This window comes from Vigna unguiculata, chromosome 2 (assembly GCF_037176805.1).
Source record: "Vigna unguiculata cultivar grain cowpea cultivar isolate G323 ecotype 2 chromosome 2, ASM3717680v1, whole genome shotgun sequence".
Taxonomy (NCBI): domain Eukaryota; kingdom Viridiplantae; phylum Streptophyta; class Magnoliopsida; order Fabales; family Fabaceae; genus Vigna; species Vigna unguiculata.
In genome coordinates, this window is record NC_140793.1 from 28,986,973 (window position 1) to 29,008,913 (window position 21,941).

Sequence of the window (21,941 nt, forward strand, 5' to 3'; positions counted from 1 at the left end):
CTGCAGTGTCTTTTTGTTTTGGAGAGACCAAATTATCTTTATAGTTTATTTCGTATGCCTAACTTTTTAACTTCTAATTTTATCAGCAAGACTGACTGATGATAGAGAAAAAATCAATGGCCAAGGGAAAGAGTCATATTACTTTTGCATCAAATGGATCTTGAAAATATAAAAACTCCGCAGCAGTAAATGAGAGTGGAACCAAAACAAATATAAAACTTTAGCCTGACAAATCGCTTCTTCGTCTATGAATCTCAACGCCTAAGTAATCAACTGGACCTTGAACTGCCACATGAGGCTTTCCAACCTTCACTCGAACAGCAAAAATTTCTTTATGATTTGTCAGAGTAGTTATTGCAATTTTTTGGGCCACTGATTCCAGAAGGTTGTGAGGTGACCCTTCAAGAACTTCCTTAGCTACACTGCATACAAATTATCGACATGTTAATAAGATTACAGCTGCTAAATTAGCACATTAACCAATATGAAGAGTGCCACTAGAAGTTCATGCAATCAAATGATGAAAGCACAACAAAGATGTTCTAAATTTGTTGGCCGCTCACTCATATATTGCTGTGTAACTAACTGTATCTGACAAGTGATCAGTTTTGCCAGCAGTTGCGAGATCCATCCAAGCATCTATATCTACCACAAACTTCTGGCCCAGTTTCCTTTCTTCTGGTTTTGCTCCATGAAAACCATGGAATGACAATCCCCTCAGTACGAGTTTGTCTCCACATGCCAGTGCATCATATTCCATTTTAGCTAAAAATAATCGGCAAATATGCAAATATAAATAGGCATATTTGATTTTAAAAATAAAATAAAATAGACTCCTTAGTTAAACTATCTCATACTGATTCATATAATAAGCAAATAGTAAACCATGTATGTCAAGGCAGCTGTAAAAAGCAACAACAAAACTAAAGTATAGAACATGTACATTGAATTGCTCAACAGAAAATGCTGTGGCTGATGATCAAGATAGAAACATAGAACATTGACTTGCTCAGTATCATATACATGTACACCATGTACATTCGAGTCCAGAATGTAGTCACTTAACCACACAATTATGTAATAAAAACACAATTTGTCATCGTTTAGCACCTCTCTGCTATTAGGGGAATACAGGTTCAGTACTGAGAAGGTCTTTTATCTGAATTTTATACAACCAAACAGAAACATAAACTCCACAAACAAAAAAAAGAAAAAACTAAAATCAAAATTCATACAGATTACATCATTATGGTGAGTAGAATAAAGGGCTAAAGGCATCTTTGTCGCAGTTTCACTCTGTTTATTCATCATTTTGTATTGAGATGAGTAGTGATTTCAGGCTACGTGTTTCAAGTAAATAGAATTTTAACCTAGTAAAAGTCGACACAAATTATACATTCCACAATGTCTAGTTTTCCAGTTTCACATTCTACTTTTTTATCCATGCGAAACAAATTTAGCGAGTTTGAAGAGAAAAAATTTCAAAACCCAAAATGAAGTCGTTTGCAATCGCGAGAGTCAAGAAAACTCACCAATTAAGGGATTAGGATTCACTCGTGTTCCTATTCAGCCCCTTCTTCGTTCCTTCTTCTCAACCGCGTCGCACCACCGTCCGTCCCACGCCGTTGTTTGCACTCAGTCGCCGTCGCGTTCGCACTCGCTCGCCGTCGCGGTCAGTCGCAGTCGCTCCTCTGTGCGAGGTTGGGTGGAGAGGAAAGTGATCCTTCTCAACCCCTGCGTTTAGTGTCTCAGTCCTGTAAGTGGATATTAATTCATTTCAAAATGCTACCCTCCATTGCACCCAAAACATATATATTATATTATTTATAATATAAACTTTTTAATTTATTTTAAGTAGGAATTAGTTATTTAGTAATTATATAATATACTTTTAATTTTGTAGTGGAAGACTGAAATTAGACACCAATTTACATCGTGTTTGAGAATGGATCAAATTCAATTGAAAGCAACTACATCGTCATTTATTAAAAGTAAAAATACTTGGGATCAGATGTTAGATAAAAACACATGATAAACATTTTAATGGTATGGTAATAGTAGAAGAGTAAAATGGAATTATTACTCCATTACAATTACGAGTACTTTCTTTACTTTCAATATGAGCTAATATTGTTTTTCATCAAAACCTTCAAATTTGTATCCTTCAGGTACACTGCTCTTTCTTGTAAATGAATTAAACCATCCCTAAGACTCTATTTTACCAGGATAGTGATATTTTAACTCACTTTTTTGACTCATTTTCAATTTATCATTCTTATCATTCTTAAATCATCTATTTTAATTGTTTTGTAATGATGATTTAAGGTGATAAGAATGATGGGTTAAAAATAAGTTAAAAAAAGTGGGTTAAAGTATTATTATCTATTTTAATATTATTTCATTTTTTGCTGACAAAAAAAAAACGTTTCAGTGATAGAACTTTCTTCCCAAGGTTTTCACACCACTTCAAGACAGTTTATATATCAGATAGAACAGCCACATTCCCACATTTGGTAGTCATGCCTCTTAGTGTGAACGGTTATTCCAATATTATGAATCTTCAAGAGGTGACTCTGATTCTGCAAATCCATCTGGTAATGAGACACATTTTTTCACTATAACATCTATATCGATGACAATATACAGTCAAAAATCAAATCATGAACATTCGTTTCTTTGCTAAATAAAGAGAGACAATAAAAATTTAAGTCATATAAAAACAGTATTAGGAACAATATTCTAACCATTTATATATTTTTTTTTCAAGTTAATTCGTTGTCTATTTGTATTTGAGAAAATCTTTAAAAAAAACGTTTAATAGTTATTTTGCCTCAATTTCTACTACTAAAAGGAAATTTTGTATATTTCTTTATATAGATCCTTTAGTAATACTTAAAAAAATATCTTATAGATCAATTTAAAAAAATTATGTTTTATTCTTTTAGAACACAGTTGGTCTCGATTTTATTCTTATTCAAATTACAATAATAAATATTATACAAATGAAAATAAATACAATTATAATTAACATGCACAACTGTCTCCCGCTCGCCAGTCAAGTATTCAACTAGTTTACAACAATAAAAATCAACAAAAACAACTGGAAATAGCATCCCAATTTATTTTCCAATTTCCAATTTCAAGAGCTATGCATATGCATACATGTCATTTAAGTATTACTTTTCATATACTAAACATGTCATTCCTCTAATAGCAGAAACCACCCGAAATCAAGAAACCAACAAGATACTAGAAAGATAAAAAATTATGTTTTTTAATAAAATATTTCTAAAGAGTAAAATAGAAATATTAAAAATTATGGGCTGCAAGAAGAAAGAGTCAGGGTTTCATTCTTGGCATGAACCATAAGGGGTGATGCCAGGTTGGTGGTGTCCCATATTAAGGTGGGTTACATGGTCAGGAGAAAAAACATATTGTAATGGAATAGAGAAGTTGATGGAATAAAGAAATGAAAAGAAATGAAGAGAAATGCTGACATTCTAGGCGCCAAGTTTCAGCATGGGTTTCTAGAAGTATGGATGCATCGATTGTTGTGCCAATATGATCATTTTGGTACCTAGGGTTTGCCATAACGAATTGGAAAAACTGACACTATGAAATTCAAATATAAAAAAAGTGACAGAAGCTCTGTTAACAGAACTGAGCAGATAATAGATACACATTAATGTGAAATTAGTAGATAAAAAAATAAAAATAAATAGAATCGAACTAATATAGATTAAGAAAAATTAATTTGACAAACCTGATAAAAATAAAACTCTTCCAGATATATCATGATTAAAATAGGCTTTCAAGGAAGTAAATGTTTTTCAACACCCTCTAAAAAGAAAAGAAAAAGTTGTTGATTTCTTAAAAGGATAAATAAATCCTTCCCACAATTGAAAAAAAAAACATTTTTACATTAAGAAAAATGATAACATAATATATAACATTTTTGGTATAAAAGTAATTTATTTACTCTCTTTATTCACTCTTTCAATCATAGAGGGTGAAATTCTGGTGCTTTCCTTTCTACTTGTATCCATCCAAATAAAACATCTTTTTTCTATTTCTATACTACTCTTAATCAAGATAAAACAACATAATCTTAGGTAAGAGAACCCTCAGAATTACACACTTCATTCTTCGCTCGTTACTACACATACAAACTTTTTAGGTATAGAACTTGGGAATGTGAAAGAAACTGCATTTCTACAAGATGTAGATACAATCTTTGGTGGAGAGGAAGTTGTCATGGAGGAGAAACTATGTACATTATTACACAAACAAATTCCATGACGAGATGAATGACTGAACTTTCCCTTTTTTTCCTCCTAACTTACTGGGAGTTACAAAAAAATGTTTGAAACTATATAACAATATTTCATAATCAGATGAAATATATCCGAATATGAATACTTTGACAAAATACAGATCCTAACAGCTTAAAAACTTTAATTGAACTAATAAAAGCAATAGGGGAAAAAGAAAAGAGGAATTTCCTTTTAATGTTTAACAGAAGAACCCAATTATAAAACAATGAGCCTACATCCCAGAGAAAAAAAATGGTACACTTGCATGTTGCTAACAAATGATTTGCTATAGAACAGAAACGACTGAGTTAGTCATGATGGATCCGGTTCCAGTTTTGGGACGATGGCAGATTTGAGCTCTAAGTGAGAAATTCGAACAGCTCCAATAAGCCTCTCGGGCAACTCATCAGGAGTATTTGCCTGTCAATAACAATTGTCATGATTTAATGATACATACTAAAAGATCTCAAGAACATACAATCCATTGTCAAGCATTTGTTCAGAACCATGTACAGTTGTTACCTCTCAAGCACACATGCACAAGCATAATAATAGTAATGCTGCTATAAATAAAATAATTTCTCATTTAAAATTAAAATTCATCAATAAAACTGACCACGGCAAGAACATGATCCAATAATCCAACGCATCTGGTTCAAAATACAAATCACAGAAAAATCTCTAAAATTTTTTAACCCATTCAAGATTGTCACACCAAACTGGTATTTAAGTAAAATGTAAAAACAGAGTATGTTTCGATACAGATACTTGAAGTAACAAATTCGGACCTAAACTAAGCAGTTAAAATTAATAATGACGAATAAACATAGTTATTATATCTTTATCATAATTCTGCTTCGAAGCATAATATATGCAAATTGGTGGAGCGATGGACAATTGGACACAATACAACACCGACCTCTCCCACATTCACACTTTTACTGCTAAGTTTGCTATCCATCTTGCCATTTGTGGTTAAAGATTTACAAATTTAAACTCTAATTACTTGGTCTGCATAACATTATTACTTGTGTGAAAATTTCTTTTAACCTAAAATCAAATGCACTCAATTTCAGAATATCCATACCATATTAAACAAAACACAACAGTGGAAGCATAAAATCAACACCTGGTTGGTTAGGGGCAGATTCAGGGTTGACCACGAGATATCATGGTCATCCTCAAATTTTTTTAACTTGTTTTAATTTTATACTTAAATGTTGAAATAGGTGATAATATTTTGTTGCACAAATTTTATAAAAGCAGGTTTTGGGTGTACCTAGCTTTATGTTAAGGAACATAGGTTGTAGCCTTTCTCCGAGATATACTTGTACTCATCTATATATACACATGTACGTCAGGTGAGTCGATACTTTTGGCCAGCCATCTCTAAATTCAAGGTGGTAGGTAGGTCTATCCTACTCTGTTGGTAATTTTCTAGTGAAATACAGCCACTTACAACAGTCTGGCAGCTGTCTACCGAGCAACTTACAACACAATTAGCTGTCCTTGACATGCAACTGCCAACCCTCCCAAACAAGCACTAGATTTGGTCTTGACAAAGAATCTTTGGGTGCTCCAATCTAGTGTGTGAGGGGCTAATCACCGACGTTCTTTGACCCCTTTCCCCCAACCTTGGTTCTCTGTTCCAATACGTTTGGTCACACGCTTTTCTTTAATATGGATGTTCGTTTTGTCTCCATTACAGTGTACCCTATCTTTGAGATGGCCTCTGTGGATTTTGTTTTCTCATTTTCTGGTACTCCTATTATTGCAACTACAAAACTCAATTGGACAAATAACTTATCTTGGTCTGGTTCAATAGATTTGTGGTTTCTAAGTCAAGGATACCATAACCACTTAGGAAAGGAAGCTAATGCTATTTCCACTGAAGATAATTCTTAATGGCAAAAGCTCGACTACCAACTGCTGTTTTATGGAAAATCAGCTGAGACCAATGTCTAAGAGACACTCAAATCCTTCAGACATGCACTCTTATTTTTGGAAGAAGACCCAAGATATCTTTGACGCAACCCAAAACGTAGCCTCCCTCAAATAGGCAACAGTTGTTTTTTTGGTGTACCTAATTGTAAGATAAATAACATAGGTTGTAGCCTTCCTCTTTGAGATATACTTGTACTCACCTTTTATATATATATATATATATATATATATATATATATATATATATATATATATATATATATATATATATATATACATACACACACATACATACATATACATCACCTGAGATGATACTCCGGTTTTGCTCCAACTCTAAATTCAAGTCATAAAAATATTTTTTGCCCCCCACTAGAGAAAATATTTTGCTGCTCTGCCTCCGCAGGAGCTTTGGTGATAACAGAATGTTACAAGGTGCAGACATGCTTTTGCTATTATATATAAATATCTAACAATAATGTAAACTTGAAGGAAAATACAGATAAAACTTAACCCAAAGTGAATCTTCAACATACACAGACAAAGCAGAGTAACACATTGTCACATTGCTAAAAATTGTTTTTGGTTCAAAACTAGCTCAGCTTAATAGATTATTTATAATTCCTAGCAGTTGCAGGGTATGACACGTAATGAAATTTAAAACAACTCGTTAAAATAGTAACGCAGATTTTTTGTCATCCACAATCTGAAAATTAAATACCCATAACCTACCTAGGTGAAATGAACTAAAATCAAGTATTATTAATAAATGTTAAATCAATTATCAAAGCTATTAAGCTTCTGCAATATCGTAATGAAAGGTTCCACACTAGATGCAACAAGAAAATTAGTCTAGCCCAATTGCTGCGACTTAAATCCCATGACTTGTTTAGATGTTAATTTCTAGTAAAATATCTAACGCACCTGTACAAGAAAAGCCATATCTACAACCAATGTTGTAATCACACCAATAACCAGCCCCAAAACTCCATTAGCAACAGTAGAGGAACCAATATCAACATCAATCTACAATTAAAGAGTGATTGGTTAAAAAATCATAGCAGACAATTAATTAGTGGGAAACTTTCCTCAACAAGACAAACACAAATTTAAAAAGAGCTTGAATCAAATCTTACTTCTAGATACTTTGGACCACGAATGTAGTTGCAATCAACTGCCTTTCCCAGCAAACAAGGAGTACTCCCAACACTCTGGCGTACAATCCATGAACCCTGCATTTTAAGATGGAATATCAATAAGTGTAAAGAGAAAGTATGCTTGTTTCTCCAGCCTTTATGGATAGATGGTAGTTATAAATTACAAACAAAAGTGGCAAAGAAATAAAAGAGGGTAAAAGTATAAATGGAAAAAAAATCAAAGAAAGTCATAAAACCAACAAAATACGGTAACAATAAGAGATTTGGTTCTGTGGATTAAGCCAGACCAAAAATGTATATACACATCAACTGGGTAACAGTCAGCAACGAAGCTGCATATATCAACCTAACGCACATTATTTTAAGGACTGTACAATTATTCTTGGGAAAAGTGAACTTGGGAATATGATATTCCCATATTTGGTACAAGTTTAAACAATTATATTGGGCAATTATTGATTCCGGAGAACTGACATGTTCTTGTTCTGTTTGAATTTTGACCCACACAACGAGAGGCGAGTATATTCTTTCTTGTGGCATCTGAAAAGAAGTTATCTTATAACCAACTACTTACTTCAAACCCCACTACTTATCTTATTGCTTACTTATGTAATGCATTGTGAATATGCAGCAACAAAATTCGTGAATCTTGTTCCAGTATGTCACTACGACATCAGTTCTGTTACTCTTATTTTTCCATTTTATTAAGCAAATGAAGGGTAACACAATAACTATAGGAAAAGGGAGATCATGAAAAAAAATAAGCAAAACAATTTAAAAGGATATGTTGGATGATGATTTATACACATGTGTAACAAACAACAGTATCAAATCACTTAATCCATGTAGCTAAACCCAATCTAGTTGGAAAAAGGATTGGTTGTTGTGAGATGCATTCAAAGTCACTAAGAAGATTCTTATAGTAAATGGTATTTCTAAAAGTTTTAATCTTCAACCAATCCAAATAGCATCATGTAATCTATGTATCCAACCTCGCCTAGTGGGATTAGGCTTTCATTACTGTATACATTGTTTAAACATATGGATATGGTACATTTTTAAAGTGTCTCTTGAGTAACACATACAGCTACCACACTTGCGATAAACAAAGGATGATCATACCCATATTAAGACATAACAACAAAATAATGATACAGCCACAAATTATAAAATTAACAAGTAAAGGGCAGCTCTAATGTAAAGTTGATCAAAGGTTGCCTTGGTGGTAAAGTTGGAAGAGAGGGTGAAAAAGGTTGAGTTCAACTCTTCCCACTAACATAATACTACTAACAACTAAAATTTGTCTATATATATATATATAAAAAAGGCATTGTATCTGTGTGGAGGAATCTGACACAGATATCTTTAGATACACATATCAATAGTGTGTCAACAATTGAATGTAAAAAAGTGAGGAAAGAGTGCTTGGAAGTTAGCACTGTTACAACTATTTCTACATGATGAATTTGCATTATCCTTTGAGTAAAATGTTGATCCAATAGAAGAATTTATTACCCATGCCGAATCCCAGTATCCCACACCATCCCCTTTTACTAAAAGTTAATAATCACTGTAAAAAATCGGGTTCTGTTTTGTTCTGTTTATTAAAGCTTTTGTTTTTTCGCATCTAACAACGATATACATTTTAAATGGTTTCTGAAGCAAATTTTCAAAATAATAATAGCAGTAAATAAAAATAGTTTTAAATAAGGTATAAACTGAGTTTTAAAATATCAATAACAGCAAATAAAGTACAGTTAACAGTTTAAAAAATTTTAAAAACTACAAAATTAAACATTTAGTTTAACCATGTTTAAAACTACAATTTGTCATTCCAGTTTATATATACAATTGATTTTAATATATTTAGCACATCCAATTTGGATAATATTTAGTAATGATTTTTCAATTGTGGTATGATTTAAAACAAATTACAATAGCATCATATATTTTTCAATATAAAATGAATGGTTGTATTAGATACGTGTCACATCCTATATTTTTCTATATTTTTCAATATAAGACGAACCACCACTGTATCGGATACGACAAGTATCTGATACTTGTGTCGTATCTATACATCATATAAAGCAGTGACAGTTTCCTAAATTAAAATGACGAAAATTTTCAGTAAATACCTTAGGGACTGATGGTATAAGCTTAAACCTGCTGTTTCGAAACTCATCATCACCATCAACAAAGCGATGCAACAGGGATCCAGAAACTAACTCCTTTGTCACAAAATAAAAAACCATACTATAGTGTGTTGATGCAGGCACCTACAACCAAAGAGCAATGATTCATTTACTCCTGACTCTAAACTTTTGAAGTTTAAAGTTGATCCAATCACATGAACAGAAGAACTCACTTGAAGATTAATGACAAAGGAGAAAAATCCTTTTTCTGAAGCTACCTACATAGAAACAAAAGATTACGATCATAGTCAGGAAAAACCTAAAAAAGGCATGCAACAACCTCCCAACAACTTAAATAAATAGTAAAAAGGAAAATCAAATTCAGTAAAGATATTATCTTGCTAATACTCCCATTTAAGTAAAGATATTACGCTCCCTTACTTTGTGGTTCAGTTACAGGTGTGTGGGTTTGCAGGTTTGGGGGTTGTCTTGTTCTAAAGTAAGGTGTTTAAAAGATAGTGTAGGTGTGGGGTCTTTTAAACCCAGAGAGCATTCCACAAAATACAGAAATAGCAGCATGCTGTATATATTCCCATTTTGGTTCAGACATTCAATTTCAATGAATAATTTCAGTACAGAAAAACAGAGACAGAGATTATATTGATGATGATAATTTAAAAGATGGGAGGGATGCTCCATCTTCATTTAACATTATATACCTAAGTTTACATGAAATTTCATTATATTTTCAAGCATCATCATGTTCCGTTTCAATTAACCGGGGATGCTATTTTTTTCCCAAATAGGATGGATATCTGGTATATAATAAGCACAAACCTTGAGAAAAGGTAACTTAATTTTCCCATAACTATAAACTCCATCAAATATCTAAGTAAGAAAAATCAATCATGTCACATGTTTACTTCACACGTTCGGGTACAGTAACAAACCTACTGACAGTGTGATTACTGAGGTGTAGCAGACATATATGAAGGAAAATAATCAAATTACTATGCTTCAATTATAACTTGGCTATGGTGCTTCAAACAAAGGGAGCCTGGTATAACTTTCAGTTGCTACAGGATACTTATAATAATCTCCACCTAGAAGACAAAATGGATCTTTTGGGATTGTTAGTATCTACTCCTATGCGAAGCATAGATAAAACAGAGGGAAAGATGGGGATAGTGGATTCAGTAACTAAATGACTTTTGGACAGGAAGGTTTGAAGATCCTAAAAGTTCTACAACCTTCACAGTGGACTATTTTTGTTTCCTCTTCAGTTGAGTCTATCTTGTGATAGACCTATTATCTCTGTAATAGAGTTTAGCCCTATTTTCTGTAACAAAATTCCCAGCTTCAACCACCTATCATTAATCTTCATTAAGAAACAAAAAGTTAAATTACTCACTTGGGCTGCACAACCATGACGCCTAGCCACATGGTCCATCCTTTTTGAGTCCTTAAACCAATCTACAGCAACAAGATCCAGCATATGTTTGCCAGCAGGAACCTTCAAAGTTTACCACAAAGGAATATGAACACAGACAATGAAAAACTTTGTTCAGAAAGTGGAAAATAAAAATAGAATGAATACCTTCGACTTGTCATAGCAAAAATGCTTGCTTCTGACTCTAAAGTTATTTCCATCAGAAATTTTCCAGCAGTCCCGAGCATTATCTCGGTCATCCCGACGCAAATTTCCCGAAAAGGAAGACAAGTCAATTTCATGTGCAGGTTCTTCTTCCAAAGCTTCAGTTTAGGAAAACATCATGAAAAGATTTAATTGAGCTTCTAACAAACATGCATCATCGTGGTGAATTTCTTCATGCACAAGTTTGTAATTGTAATACCATTAAATTGAATAGGGTATTGCAAGCAATTACCTGTTCTTTTCACATCATTCTCAAGACCAATTTGGTACGCCTGAAAAGTTTTATAGTAATATTAATGCTAAAATTTATGAAGCAAACCTCCAAAGTATACACATAAGGCAAAATGTAGATACAACCTCTTGTTCAGATTCTGCTATTTGAAAATCTTCTTCATCATCAGAATATTCATCTATCAAGGCAGAGTTTCTGCTTGCAGAATTCATTTGATCAAGAGAAGAAGGATTGACAGAAAAATCATTTGGCTTCTGATTCTTCTTTGAAGAAACAGATGTTGAGGACATGTTAACCATGACAGGAATTCTTGGATGAGCGTTTCTTTCATCTGATTGGGCAAACCATTCACGTAAACCTGCAGAAAGAGAAAGAAATACAAGAATGTTGATACTCATTGCAGAACAGGTTATCCTATGAAAAAGAGATTGAAAATGGGGCAACCTCCACTCTAAACTTTCAATTATCAAATCGATAGAGAAAGGTAAATAAAAGAAACCATGATGATAGAAGGGAGAGCATTATCATTCAGTATAAAAATTGTAAACCGCATAAATGGAAATCAACTCACCAGCTACACTATTTAACATTTGACGGACACAATACTGCTGAAAAGATGACAGGTAACCCACACCCCATCCCTTCAGATCAATCTGCATAAGATGCTGGACTTGTGTCCTGGGCCTTCCATTTCGAGGTTTTAAGGGGGAAATATTAAATCCTCCACCTGTAGAAAGCAGATTTTAGACCTAAGAAATTTCAAAAAAGAAACATAAAGAAAACTTACATGAGATGCATCAATGACAAACAAAAAATAATACTTTAATGAAAACTAGTTAATAATAACGATAATGATAAATAAATGACATAAAATCAGGTTATTATCATAAAGATCAATCTTCACTTTAAGCTGACAGAAAACCTCAACTGATTAAAAGAGGGAAACCTCAAAAAATGCTAAACAGCTCCAGAATTTCCATGATATTCTGACTGGTTAATGCTACCTTATTAAATATTGTTATTCTATCCATTCTGTTGGAGGTATTGTAACAGTTTGTGAGAACAATATATTCATTCTATTGAAATTAATAAATGTTAAAACACAGTTCAGCCATCCTTCTAGGATTTAAAATTCGGAGTGTTCACATGCATGCATGCAACATCCTACTTCTTTTCATGAAAAATAAATATTAATACCAAGAGGAAAAGAGCTAAAACAATGGTCCTCCTTAGCAGAAAATCGTAAATAATACAGATTCAATAGAAAGAAAGAAAGGAAAAAAGGCATCAAAGCTTCCTGATTTTAGCAAAAATCCAGATTTTCACAAATCAGAAGAGGCAAGAACCTTAAAATAAACTATTAGCAAAACACCAGAGAGATAATATGAATAACCTAATCCATAATAAATTGAGGACATCAAGACCCTTTGAAATATAGATGAATCCAACTCTTTTGAACTTTGAAGGACAGAGTTAGGTCTATAAGCAAGCAATTGAATCTTACTCTCAATATGTGCTCGAACACACCCTGGCTGTGGACTGCAGTTTTCATGCTCCCTAGAGCGAAATAGAACAACTGCAAGAAGAAGAAACATCAACGCAAACTTCCACAAGTAATAAACACAAAATTCTGTAAAGAGTTCTTTAGAAGCATCAATTGGGAAATAGTCAATAGTGGCCATCAAATCTGTTTGACAACGCAAAGAGAAGTATTACATGTTTGAGTTCCCAATATAATTAACTATTATTTTTATTTCAAACTCTCTTTCTTTTGTTTCCTTAATAAGTGTCATCGTTAGCAAGTCCTTCCAAGTATGAACAGTACCAAAAACTTAGAACAAAAGAAGTAGATTCCTACCATAACTTCCATCATCATTTCGGCGCCAATATCGTACATAACAAAGATCACGGGGCCACACAAACCTGCAATGATAAATACATAGCAGTGACAGTCAAGAGAGTTGGCCAACTCAATTTGTAGATGAATAACCCTTTCTTAACTATTTATTGAGTCTCAAATCATGCTTTTATATATACAAAAAATAAAAAATCAAATTTAAGCAGTGGGAGCCCTAAATATTGGTTCACATGTCAAGAAATAAAACAATTTATCCAGAAAACTTACAACACAATACAAGAAAAATCGGTTATTCAAAAAAACACATTTTCATTCATCACTGATTTATGTGAAAATAGTTGAACAAGTTTAACAAATATAATTTACAAACAATTACAAATGTCAGAAGATAGATTATTTATACATTGGGAACCAATCTAGCTGAAGTCGATGATAAAGAACTGCCGTATGCCCATCCACCTCCTCAACTAAACTACCATGTAGGAAACTGCAATCCCATCTGCAGACATGCAAATAATAAGAAGCAAACAAAATTTATTTGCAGAACTGTGGAACATCAAATATCTAAAAATAATTGTGTTTGCAGTGAATATTTAATTTAATTCAAGTGATAACTATAACATCATCTGAAAAGAAAATTAATTTATCATCTACGAAAAAGATATTAGAGGTTTCAAACTAACTACCTGTCTTACCTTGCAATCAAAACTAAACAAATTTGCACCACAGTCCTCGATTTTCATCAAATAAATTTTTTTTAATAAGACTCATCAGTTCATCATCTATAATAACAAGTTAACAACCAAGTGTTAAACCACTTTGTTGGGTCAGCCATATGGATCATATGGCATAAATTGACCTTTAAGAAAACCAAACTCCCAATTAATTCATTCAAAATTTTCAATGGTTTTTTTGCCTATTCTTTTCTTTGGTTTCCTCTACCATTTTTGTGTAATGCTCAACCTTTTGGTCCACCTTTCACACCATGACCTCTGTTGGTCCTCAGCTCTTTCCCTCACATAACCAAAAGCCATCTTAGGCAATCTTCTATAATCTTCTAAATAGGTGTTACTCCAATATATTCCCAAAAACTTCCACTCATAATATATTGTTTGTCCATTAAACTTATTCAGCTGAACATTCTAAGTTCCCACCAGTCAAAAATTTAACAGAAAAAAATTATATTAGTCATAGGAAGAGCACAAAAGAATGTAAATAGTTTTCAACTCCAATAGTGCCACATTATGACATAGCAATGGCTCATTCACCTTCTTACCCAGTCTACCCTAGTATTTTTATTAACACTGGCAACTGTAACCCATTTAGCATCTAAGTTACTAAATTAGATTATTTTGCTTTCAGAGTTCTTTACTGTTTTTTATAGGAAACTAGGGTCTAGAGGCATAACTAGCCGTAACAGGAAAGGCACTCCTAAGGTGCCAAGAATAGCTCACCCCTGCTACAGTCTTGCCTTAGAACCTTGGGCACAAGTTCTGGTTCCTTTAACTACAGTAAGGCCCAGTTTGGATTAATTTCTAGTTTATGGGAATTTTTTAGTTGTAAAACCTACTATAAAGACTTTTCTAAGAAAAGAATTTTAATTATTGTTAAGTTTATAGGGGCTGATTAAATGAGAAAGCATAGGAAAATTTTAGAAGTTTAAGTTAATTTTAAATTAAAGAAAATTTTGATTTATTTACTCTTTGATTCATTTTATTTTCTTCCCATATACATACACACACACACACACACACACATATATATATATATATCATAAATGGGTTTCGAGATGTTTGTTCAAACTGAATCCATCTAAAGTAGTATTAGATGACATCACAACTTCTTAAAGTGTCAAACCTAATTGCTCTCTCGTACACATCACGACAATATTTCTCCAGAAACAACAATGAATAACAATCTGCCATACATCATGCATGACAGCAACAATTACACAGAAACACAGAAAACGGTGGTAATTCTACAGAAAACCTACTCAAACCGTGTCCCATCCATGCTCATCACAAGTTCAAAAATTTCTTCACAAGTCGCCTCCACAACACCTACTGCCTTCATAGCTCTACTGCAGCTCCTTGGCTACATAAAGAAGCATATGAAAATAACAAACATGAATGTAGTATACCATTTAATTAAAGAAAGACAGTAAATAACATACAAGGTAATCAACTTCAACAAGTTCTTCAAAAATACGAAGTCCTGCAAATTTCAGAAAGAAAATCGTGTCAGTTCATGCAACTACTGCTTATCCAATAATTTAACACTAGAATATTTAAACTTTTATGTAATCGAGATAGAAAATTGCACTCATGTAATTAAATGTAGCAAACCATCTTGACATTGTAAAAGACGCCAATGCTTTCTTGAGAATGCTTGGTTGTTGATATTCTGATTTGACAAATCCGAATCTATTTCCCGTGTCCAGTCAAAAACTGATTCAGGAGGGCCTGCATCTCAAGAAAGGAAAAGTTTAAATATAGACTGGGGCAGACTAATTACAAACCCACAAAGCTGTAAGGATATAGAGTAAACCATTTCCAATTGTTGTCCTTCTTAACAAATTAGGATGAGGATCATCTTCATCCTCCTGAGCACTGAACCTGGTGATCCAAAAAATATATTGGATGTTATGAATGTATAGGAGGATATGCACAAAAACATTGGTACCCGGTAATTATCTACACAGGAGCTATTTGCTCAGCAGTGAAATAAAAGTGGCCGAAAATACTAAATCATATTCCAGTATGTTTAAATCAATTATTTCAGTAGACTCTCCAGAAAAATGGACATTGGAAACAATTTGAAGGAAGACATACACAATTTAACAACATCTGAAACAACAGCACAAGCAGGTAAACTGAACCCATTGCCATATTCAATAAACAGTATGAGGATTAAAAGCAAAGGACAAAACTACTTACTGGCTTTCACGATCTGAGGAAGAAGCTGTCTTTCCATTGTCCATACCAGATTTGTACTCAAAAGAAATATATTTGTTGCCATTTGACGGTTGAGCTCCCTGGTGCTGCATGCATCAAAGTTCAATAGCATCAACTTACACAACCAGAAAGCATGTCCTTCTAAAATGGACTCACCAAATTAAATTGCAATGCATTCTTTTATCTTTGTACCAAGTAAATGTTTTTCATATTTCAAGTCAATGTACATCAGGGAGATAAACTTTAACAAAAAATTTAGGAACATGGATATCAATCCACAATCAATGGCCATAATAGGGTTGTGCAACCTTTTGAAACAGACCTGATCAATAACATACTCTATTTTTTCCTTCCAAATCAGGGCCTCTTGGATGTTAAATGCTGCCATCTGCAGTACAAACCAGAGTAATAAAGTATTTACTCAGAAAAAGCAAAATTATAATAATAATAATAATAGAACGAAAAGGCATATTGGCAATTATGGACAAAAGGGAACAAATATATGCTGGATATATGAATGAGGAAAATCCACTAACCATAATTCGATGGTTCTTTTCTTTCTTGTTGTAAACAGACAAAACATAAACCATCTGCACAAAAAGAAGAAAATAGTTGGACGCAAATAGGAGAACAAAATCATTGTCAACATGGAAATTTTAATATAGTTTAAATAATTGATGGTTTTTTTCTTTCTTGATGTAAAAAGACAAAACATAAACCATCTGCACAAAAAGAAGTAAATAGTTGAGGGCAAATAGAGAGAACAAAATCATTGTCAATATTCTAACTACAAATATAACTAGCAAAAGCCAGCATATGCTACTTTCAAAATAATATCAACAGTCAATTTGTTTTATTGAACTTTTCATTAAAAGGAGAAAAAACATGCCATCAAAATTCTTGACATGTCCTTACCTCTTCAGAAATTATTCATTAAAAAGAGGAATTTCTGACTACTTTACACTATGGCTAAATATAACTTGGTTACTGGTTACTGGTCCCTGTATCAGGTGAACACAAATACCTCTCATTCAAGTGCACAACTCGGCTGGAAAGGTTTGATTTGAATCTGAACAATGTGCTAAGCTACGGACAGGATTAAACAAAAATTCGGTTTAAATGTAAACTCAGGCAAATCCATGAGTTAACTTACAAGTTTGACGACAATGGAGAGGATTATATCACAGCTCTCCCATGATGATCAGAATATACACCTGATCAGGAGATTTCTCCGGTAGATAAGGAGAGAGATTTGCAAAGTTTTTGTACATTTTCCTTTTAGAATTCTTTCTTCTTTTGTGGAGACGTTGAAGAATGGTACCTTGTCCTCTTAATTTAGAATTATTTTCTTGTAACAAATTTCTTCCTTAAGCTAAAAAGAAAAAAAAAAATACTAATCTGTCTTGGACAATACAGGACCCCAATCCAGGCTCCATGAGTATATTTAACAGTACATAAAAAGGGGTGTTAATTTTTATGTGCATAAAACTACGAATTCCTAGCTTTACTCGTCAAATAGCATTACTCATAAAAAGACTCTGAGGCTCGTTTGTTTTTCCTTTGTTTTATTAAAAGTCATTGGTATAGTTGAAAGATCCGTCCTTACATCACATACCATAAATCATTCCAGAACATCTCCTCGCTTCAACCATTCAGTTGCCCTCCATTAGCATATTCAATTTCAATAATCGAATTAAAAATTGAGACATCCAAACCAAGTATACAAGTACAGATCGCTTCAAGGATTATTTCAAGACCAGAAGGCTCACGCAGCAAGCAGAGATACCAACAAATAAATAATTCTGTATGTGCTAGTGCAAGCAGAGATACCAACAAATAAATAATTTTGTATGTGCTAGTGTCCACGTTTAATTGCAGAACTCACATGTCCATGATGAGTCTTTAAGCCTCTATCCTCCACTCTGCAGTTGCCGTCAATTAGCAGTGTTTTAATTGGGACCTAACAAAAGAATAAAAACAAGTTCATCTCGTCAAGTTTTCCAGCAGCATCCACTCTCCGACACACGGCCCTCCTCCCACAAAGTAAAAGATAAAAAACCAAAACCAAAACCAAAAAACAAAAAGAAATTTAGGAAGCATAAAGAAATTGTAAAAGTGAAAAAGCAATATCGCAAATTCCCTATCCTTCTCCATAGAGTATCCCAAAAGGTAACTCCGGGAGTGGAAACTTCAGCAACCAAAACAAATTCAAACAAAAAATAATAATAATAATAGCGGAATTCCCCGAAAAAACCCAATCGAAGAAGAGAAATTCCACCCACACGAAAAGAAAAACAAATAGAACCACCTGATTATCCTGTGGTTTCCTCTTGTAATACGCGAGCAGCCGCGACTCCAACACGAAGTACCTCATGTGGATGAACGATCGCCCGATCTTCCGCCGGCCATACCTCACCATCCACCCTTCGTACACAATCTTCGACGACATCGTTCCCCCCAACGAGAACTTCAAATTCCAAATTCAGAAAACCAAAAAAAGCGACAAAAATTCGGACGCGGTTTCAGCCGGAAGCAAGAGACAGGGAATCTCTGCTTCGGCAAGATCAATTGCGAGCTCCTATGGAGCCCGACGACTCATCACTGGCGCCCGAGACAGAGGATCACAGAACCAGCGACTTCACTCAACTTTCGCAGAACGAGCCACAAACTCACGATTCGGTACTCAAATTCCGCATTGGCACAAATCACGGTTACTCTCCACCAATTGCCATAACCTTCCGCCTCCTCCTTCTACTTAGATTTCGTTCTGCCGCGATCAGCGTCGATGAGATCGGTGAAACGACGACGCACAGAGGAACGGTGTCTGTCGAGAGAGAAAGAAGAAGAAAGAGAGAGAATGTGAAGAAGAGATTCTGTTGTATTCTAATTAGCGCAAGTGTGAGATCCCACGTAAGTTAGAAAAGGCTGTGACCGCGAGCAGCACTTGCCACGTGGCATGTTTGAATTGGACCGTGTGGGTTAAATGCGTGATGGCGCCGTGACACTTTCTCCATTTTTGAACAAAGGTGGCGTCCTCATTCTCGTTTTTTCCTTCTAATAGTCTCCACCAGACCAGTTTAATGTTAATTAGAGAGTTAACTAGTAATCACTGTTTGAGGAGGATGTGATGAAAAGAGAGGTGGGTCCCACGTGATATTTTGCATTTGTGATATTACAGATTTGACCCGGGTGAAAAGCAATTGCGGTTTTTGTTTGTATTGGGGTTATGGTCATTGTGGTGGTGCGGTTGGACACTAATTTACGCAGGTACAGTGATGAGATGCAGTGCAGTGTAGTGGGATTAGGAATTGGAATTAATTTGTGCGCCTCACTGTGTGGAGTGTCGACAGCTAAGCCAGACATTATTGAAATCTCAAACCAGGAAAAATAATTGTAATTAATTATTATTTATCTATGTATGCACACACACTTGTAAAACTAAAACAACTTAATTAGAAAAATGTATATATATATATATATATATATATATAATCCTGGGTTCTCTAAAAAAACTAGAATGTAAAATCTAATTATTTTTTTAACTCCTGTATTTAATGATATGTTTGTAGTATTTGTACCTAATTGGTATTTTAGTAAAATAGGTTGTATTGTAAGTAACGAAAATATAAGGCTTATCGCATTTTGTATTAAATTTTAATTTTAAAACTCATTTGAATTATATTTGATATACTTTGTAGTAATATTTTTATTTTATATATTGTAATGTGTTAATTTTGAAATAAAAGAGTATAAAAGAGAAAAGTAGTGTGTAATAATAGTTACAAGTTCATATAATAGATTCGAAAGTCGTAGTCACTCTGTGTTTTTTAATATTTAGTGACATGCATTATTTATAAAAAATTAAAATTATAAAAAATATATTTTTTTTTAATTTTCTGAACAAGAACTTTCGTGATTTGAAAATAAAAAATGCCAAAAACGTCTTGTTTTGAAGTGTTTGGAAAAATGATATTCACTTTATACGACAATTATTTGATAAATAAGTTAAACTATTAAATAGATTTTGTTCCTTAAATTTTTCGGTTTACATATTATAAATTTGTTATTTTCATAACTGGAAATATTCTCATAATTTATCACGAGTTGCATAATTGATCATGCAACTGTTTCTTATTTTAATAATGATGAATTAAAAATATAATATTAATGATAAAAAAGTTAATAATAACAAATAAAATAATATTTCTTTTTATTTATTTTTGTCAGACAAAACGGTCTATTTTTCCTTATCTTCGTTTTATTTTATCTCTACCACAAAAAATAACCTCAAAGGAAATGTTAAACATGAAGGAGCATTGGTGCAATAGAAACTCATAGGAAAATAAGAGTTTTGTCTTTACTAATTTGATAAAGGAGGTTATAATGGTCAATAGTGGACATTGACACATATGTGAATATGTGCAAAAGAGATATGGGAAGTTTGGAGAAGAAAACTGTGGCAATATTTCAATCACAACAGTAACCAAAAGTCATAATTGCAACTGTTGGTATTTATTTTTTTTAAAATTGTTTTGGGGTAGGAAGCAGTGTTGTGGCTGATGTTCTATGATCAACCATCACCACCAGTATCAATTTATTTCAAATAAAACCATTTGTAGTTATTCAATTTATAATTTTTGGATGTGAATGTTGGATCGGTCGTATATCATTAACTCAAAATCTATGAACTGTAGTAGTGTATGTTTGATTTTATTTTCAAAATATTCAAAATTAATTTTTAAAATTAATTCATGTTAATAAATTATTTAGAAACATCTAAAATCAAATTTTAAAATTAATAAATAAAAAAAATGTATACTCTTTATAATTTCTCGATCAAAATTGATTTAAATTGATTTTCTCACATCAAATAGAATCAATTTTCTAGAAATGTTTCCAAACACACCCTTAGTTAATTAACACGTAAATTTTTTTTAGTTAAGAACATAATGATTCAAATATTGCGTAATTGATTGTGACTTCGACTTATTTGACATTTGTTATAAGGTAATTTGACATTTGTTATAAGGTAATCGATCTCATCCACCTATAAAACACTTAAACTATTGTTACCAATTTATATAAATTAATTATTTTTTATAATTTTGTTAGTAAAATGCATTAGTACATTACATTAATTTATATTAATTTACTTTTTATTCTTACTATTTAATTTATTTAAAATGCATTTTGAAGAATAGGTCAGAAACCAAATTGCAACCTTCAGCTGACAAAAGTGATCAAAAGGTTCAGTAAAATTTGGCTCCTGAAAAGGAGTTGTGAACTAAAAGGAAACATATGAAAATATGGTCCCAACCCCAAACCTTTGAACATGGAACTTAGCTTTGTTTTTATTCTTTTATACTTTTGGTCAACAATAGATGTTGGTTTCACTTTCTCATTGCATCCTTTAACTATATAACATCACTTATATTGAAAAAAAAATCCAATAACTCATTAATTTTAAAATTAATAATTAAGTTTTTAGACAACAACTTTAATCTTAAAAAGATAGTAGTTTAATAATTACTGAGTAATTTTTTTGTTGTAAAGAAATAAAGATTTTGTAAAAATATAAATGTGTTAGCTTTTATAAAGATTTGTTATTAAAGTAAAATTTGTAAAAAAGATGTAATGACGAAAATGCTCTTGTGAGATGTGTAAAAGAAAAAACATAAGCGTTTTTTTTTTCTT

At 32.8% G+C, this 21,941-nt stretch overlaps 2 protein-coding genes across 2 annotated transcripts; both read right to left on the minus strand.

Annotated features, from left to right (window-relative positions):
- Nucleotides 1-117: 117 nt before the first annotated feature.
- On the minus strand, nucleotides 118-1,786 carry LOC114172991 (dihydroneopterin aldolase 2-like). Its single transcript, XM_028057172.2, has 3 exons — nucleotides 1,533-1,786; nucleotides 564-765; nucleotides 118-422 (listed from the first exon to the last, which is right to left on the minus strand). The coding sequence occupies exons 2-3, from the start codon at nucleotides 758-760 to the stop codon at nucleotides 221-223; spliced, it is 399 nt and encodes a 132-aa protein (XP_027912973.2). The 5' UTR covers nucleotides 761-765; nucleotides 1,533-1,786; the 3' UTR covers nucleotides 118-220.
- Nucleotides 1,787-4,193: 2,407 nt separating this feature from the next.
- LOC114173071 (protein ENHANCED DISEASE RESISTANCE 2-like) lies at nucleotides 4,194-19,275 on the minus strand. The gene is made up of 22 exons (XM_028057287.2): nucleotides 18,556-19,275; nucleotides 18,133-18,207; nucleotides 16,784-16,837; nucleotides 16,570-16,635; nucleotides 16,230-16,333; nucleotides 15,841-15,908; nucleotides 15,639-15,755; nucleotides 15,467-15,507; nucleotides 15,287-15,387; nucleotides 13,697-13,792; nucleotides 13,294-13,358; nucleotides 12,940-13,011; nucleotides 12,007-12,162; nucleotides 11,561-11,793; nucleotides 11,436-11,475; nucleotides 11,147-11,301; nucleotides 10,961-11,062; nucleotides 9,783-9,827; nucleotides 9,553-9,693; nucleotides 7,394-7,489; nucleotides 7,182-7,283; nucleotides 4,194-4,733 (listed from the first exon to the last, which is right to left on the minus strand). The coding sequence occupies exons 1-22, from the start codon at nucleotides 18,694-18,696 to the stop codon at nucleotides 4,626-4,628; spliced, it is 2,178 nt and encodes a 725-aa protein (XP_027913088.2). The 5' UTR covers nucleotides 18,697-19,275; the 3' UTR covers nucleotides 4,194-4,625.
- Nucleotides 19,276-21,941: the final 2,666 nt, after the last annotated feature.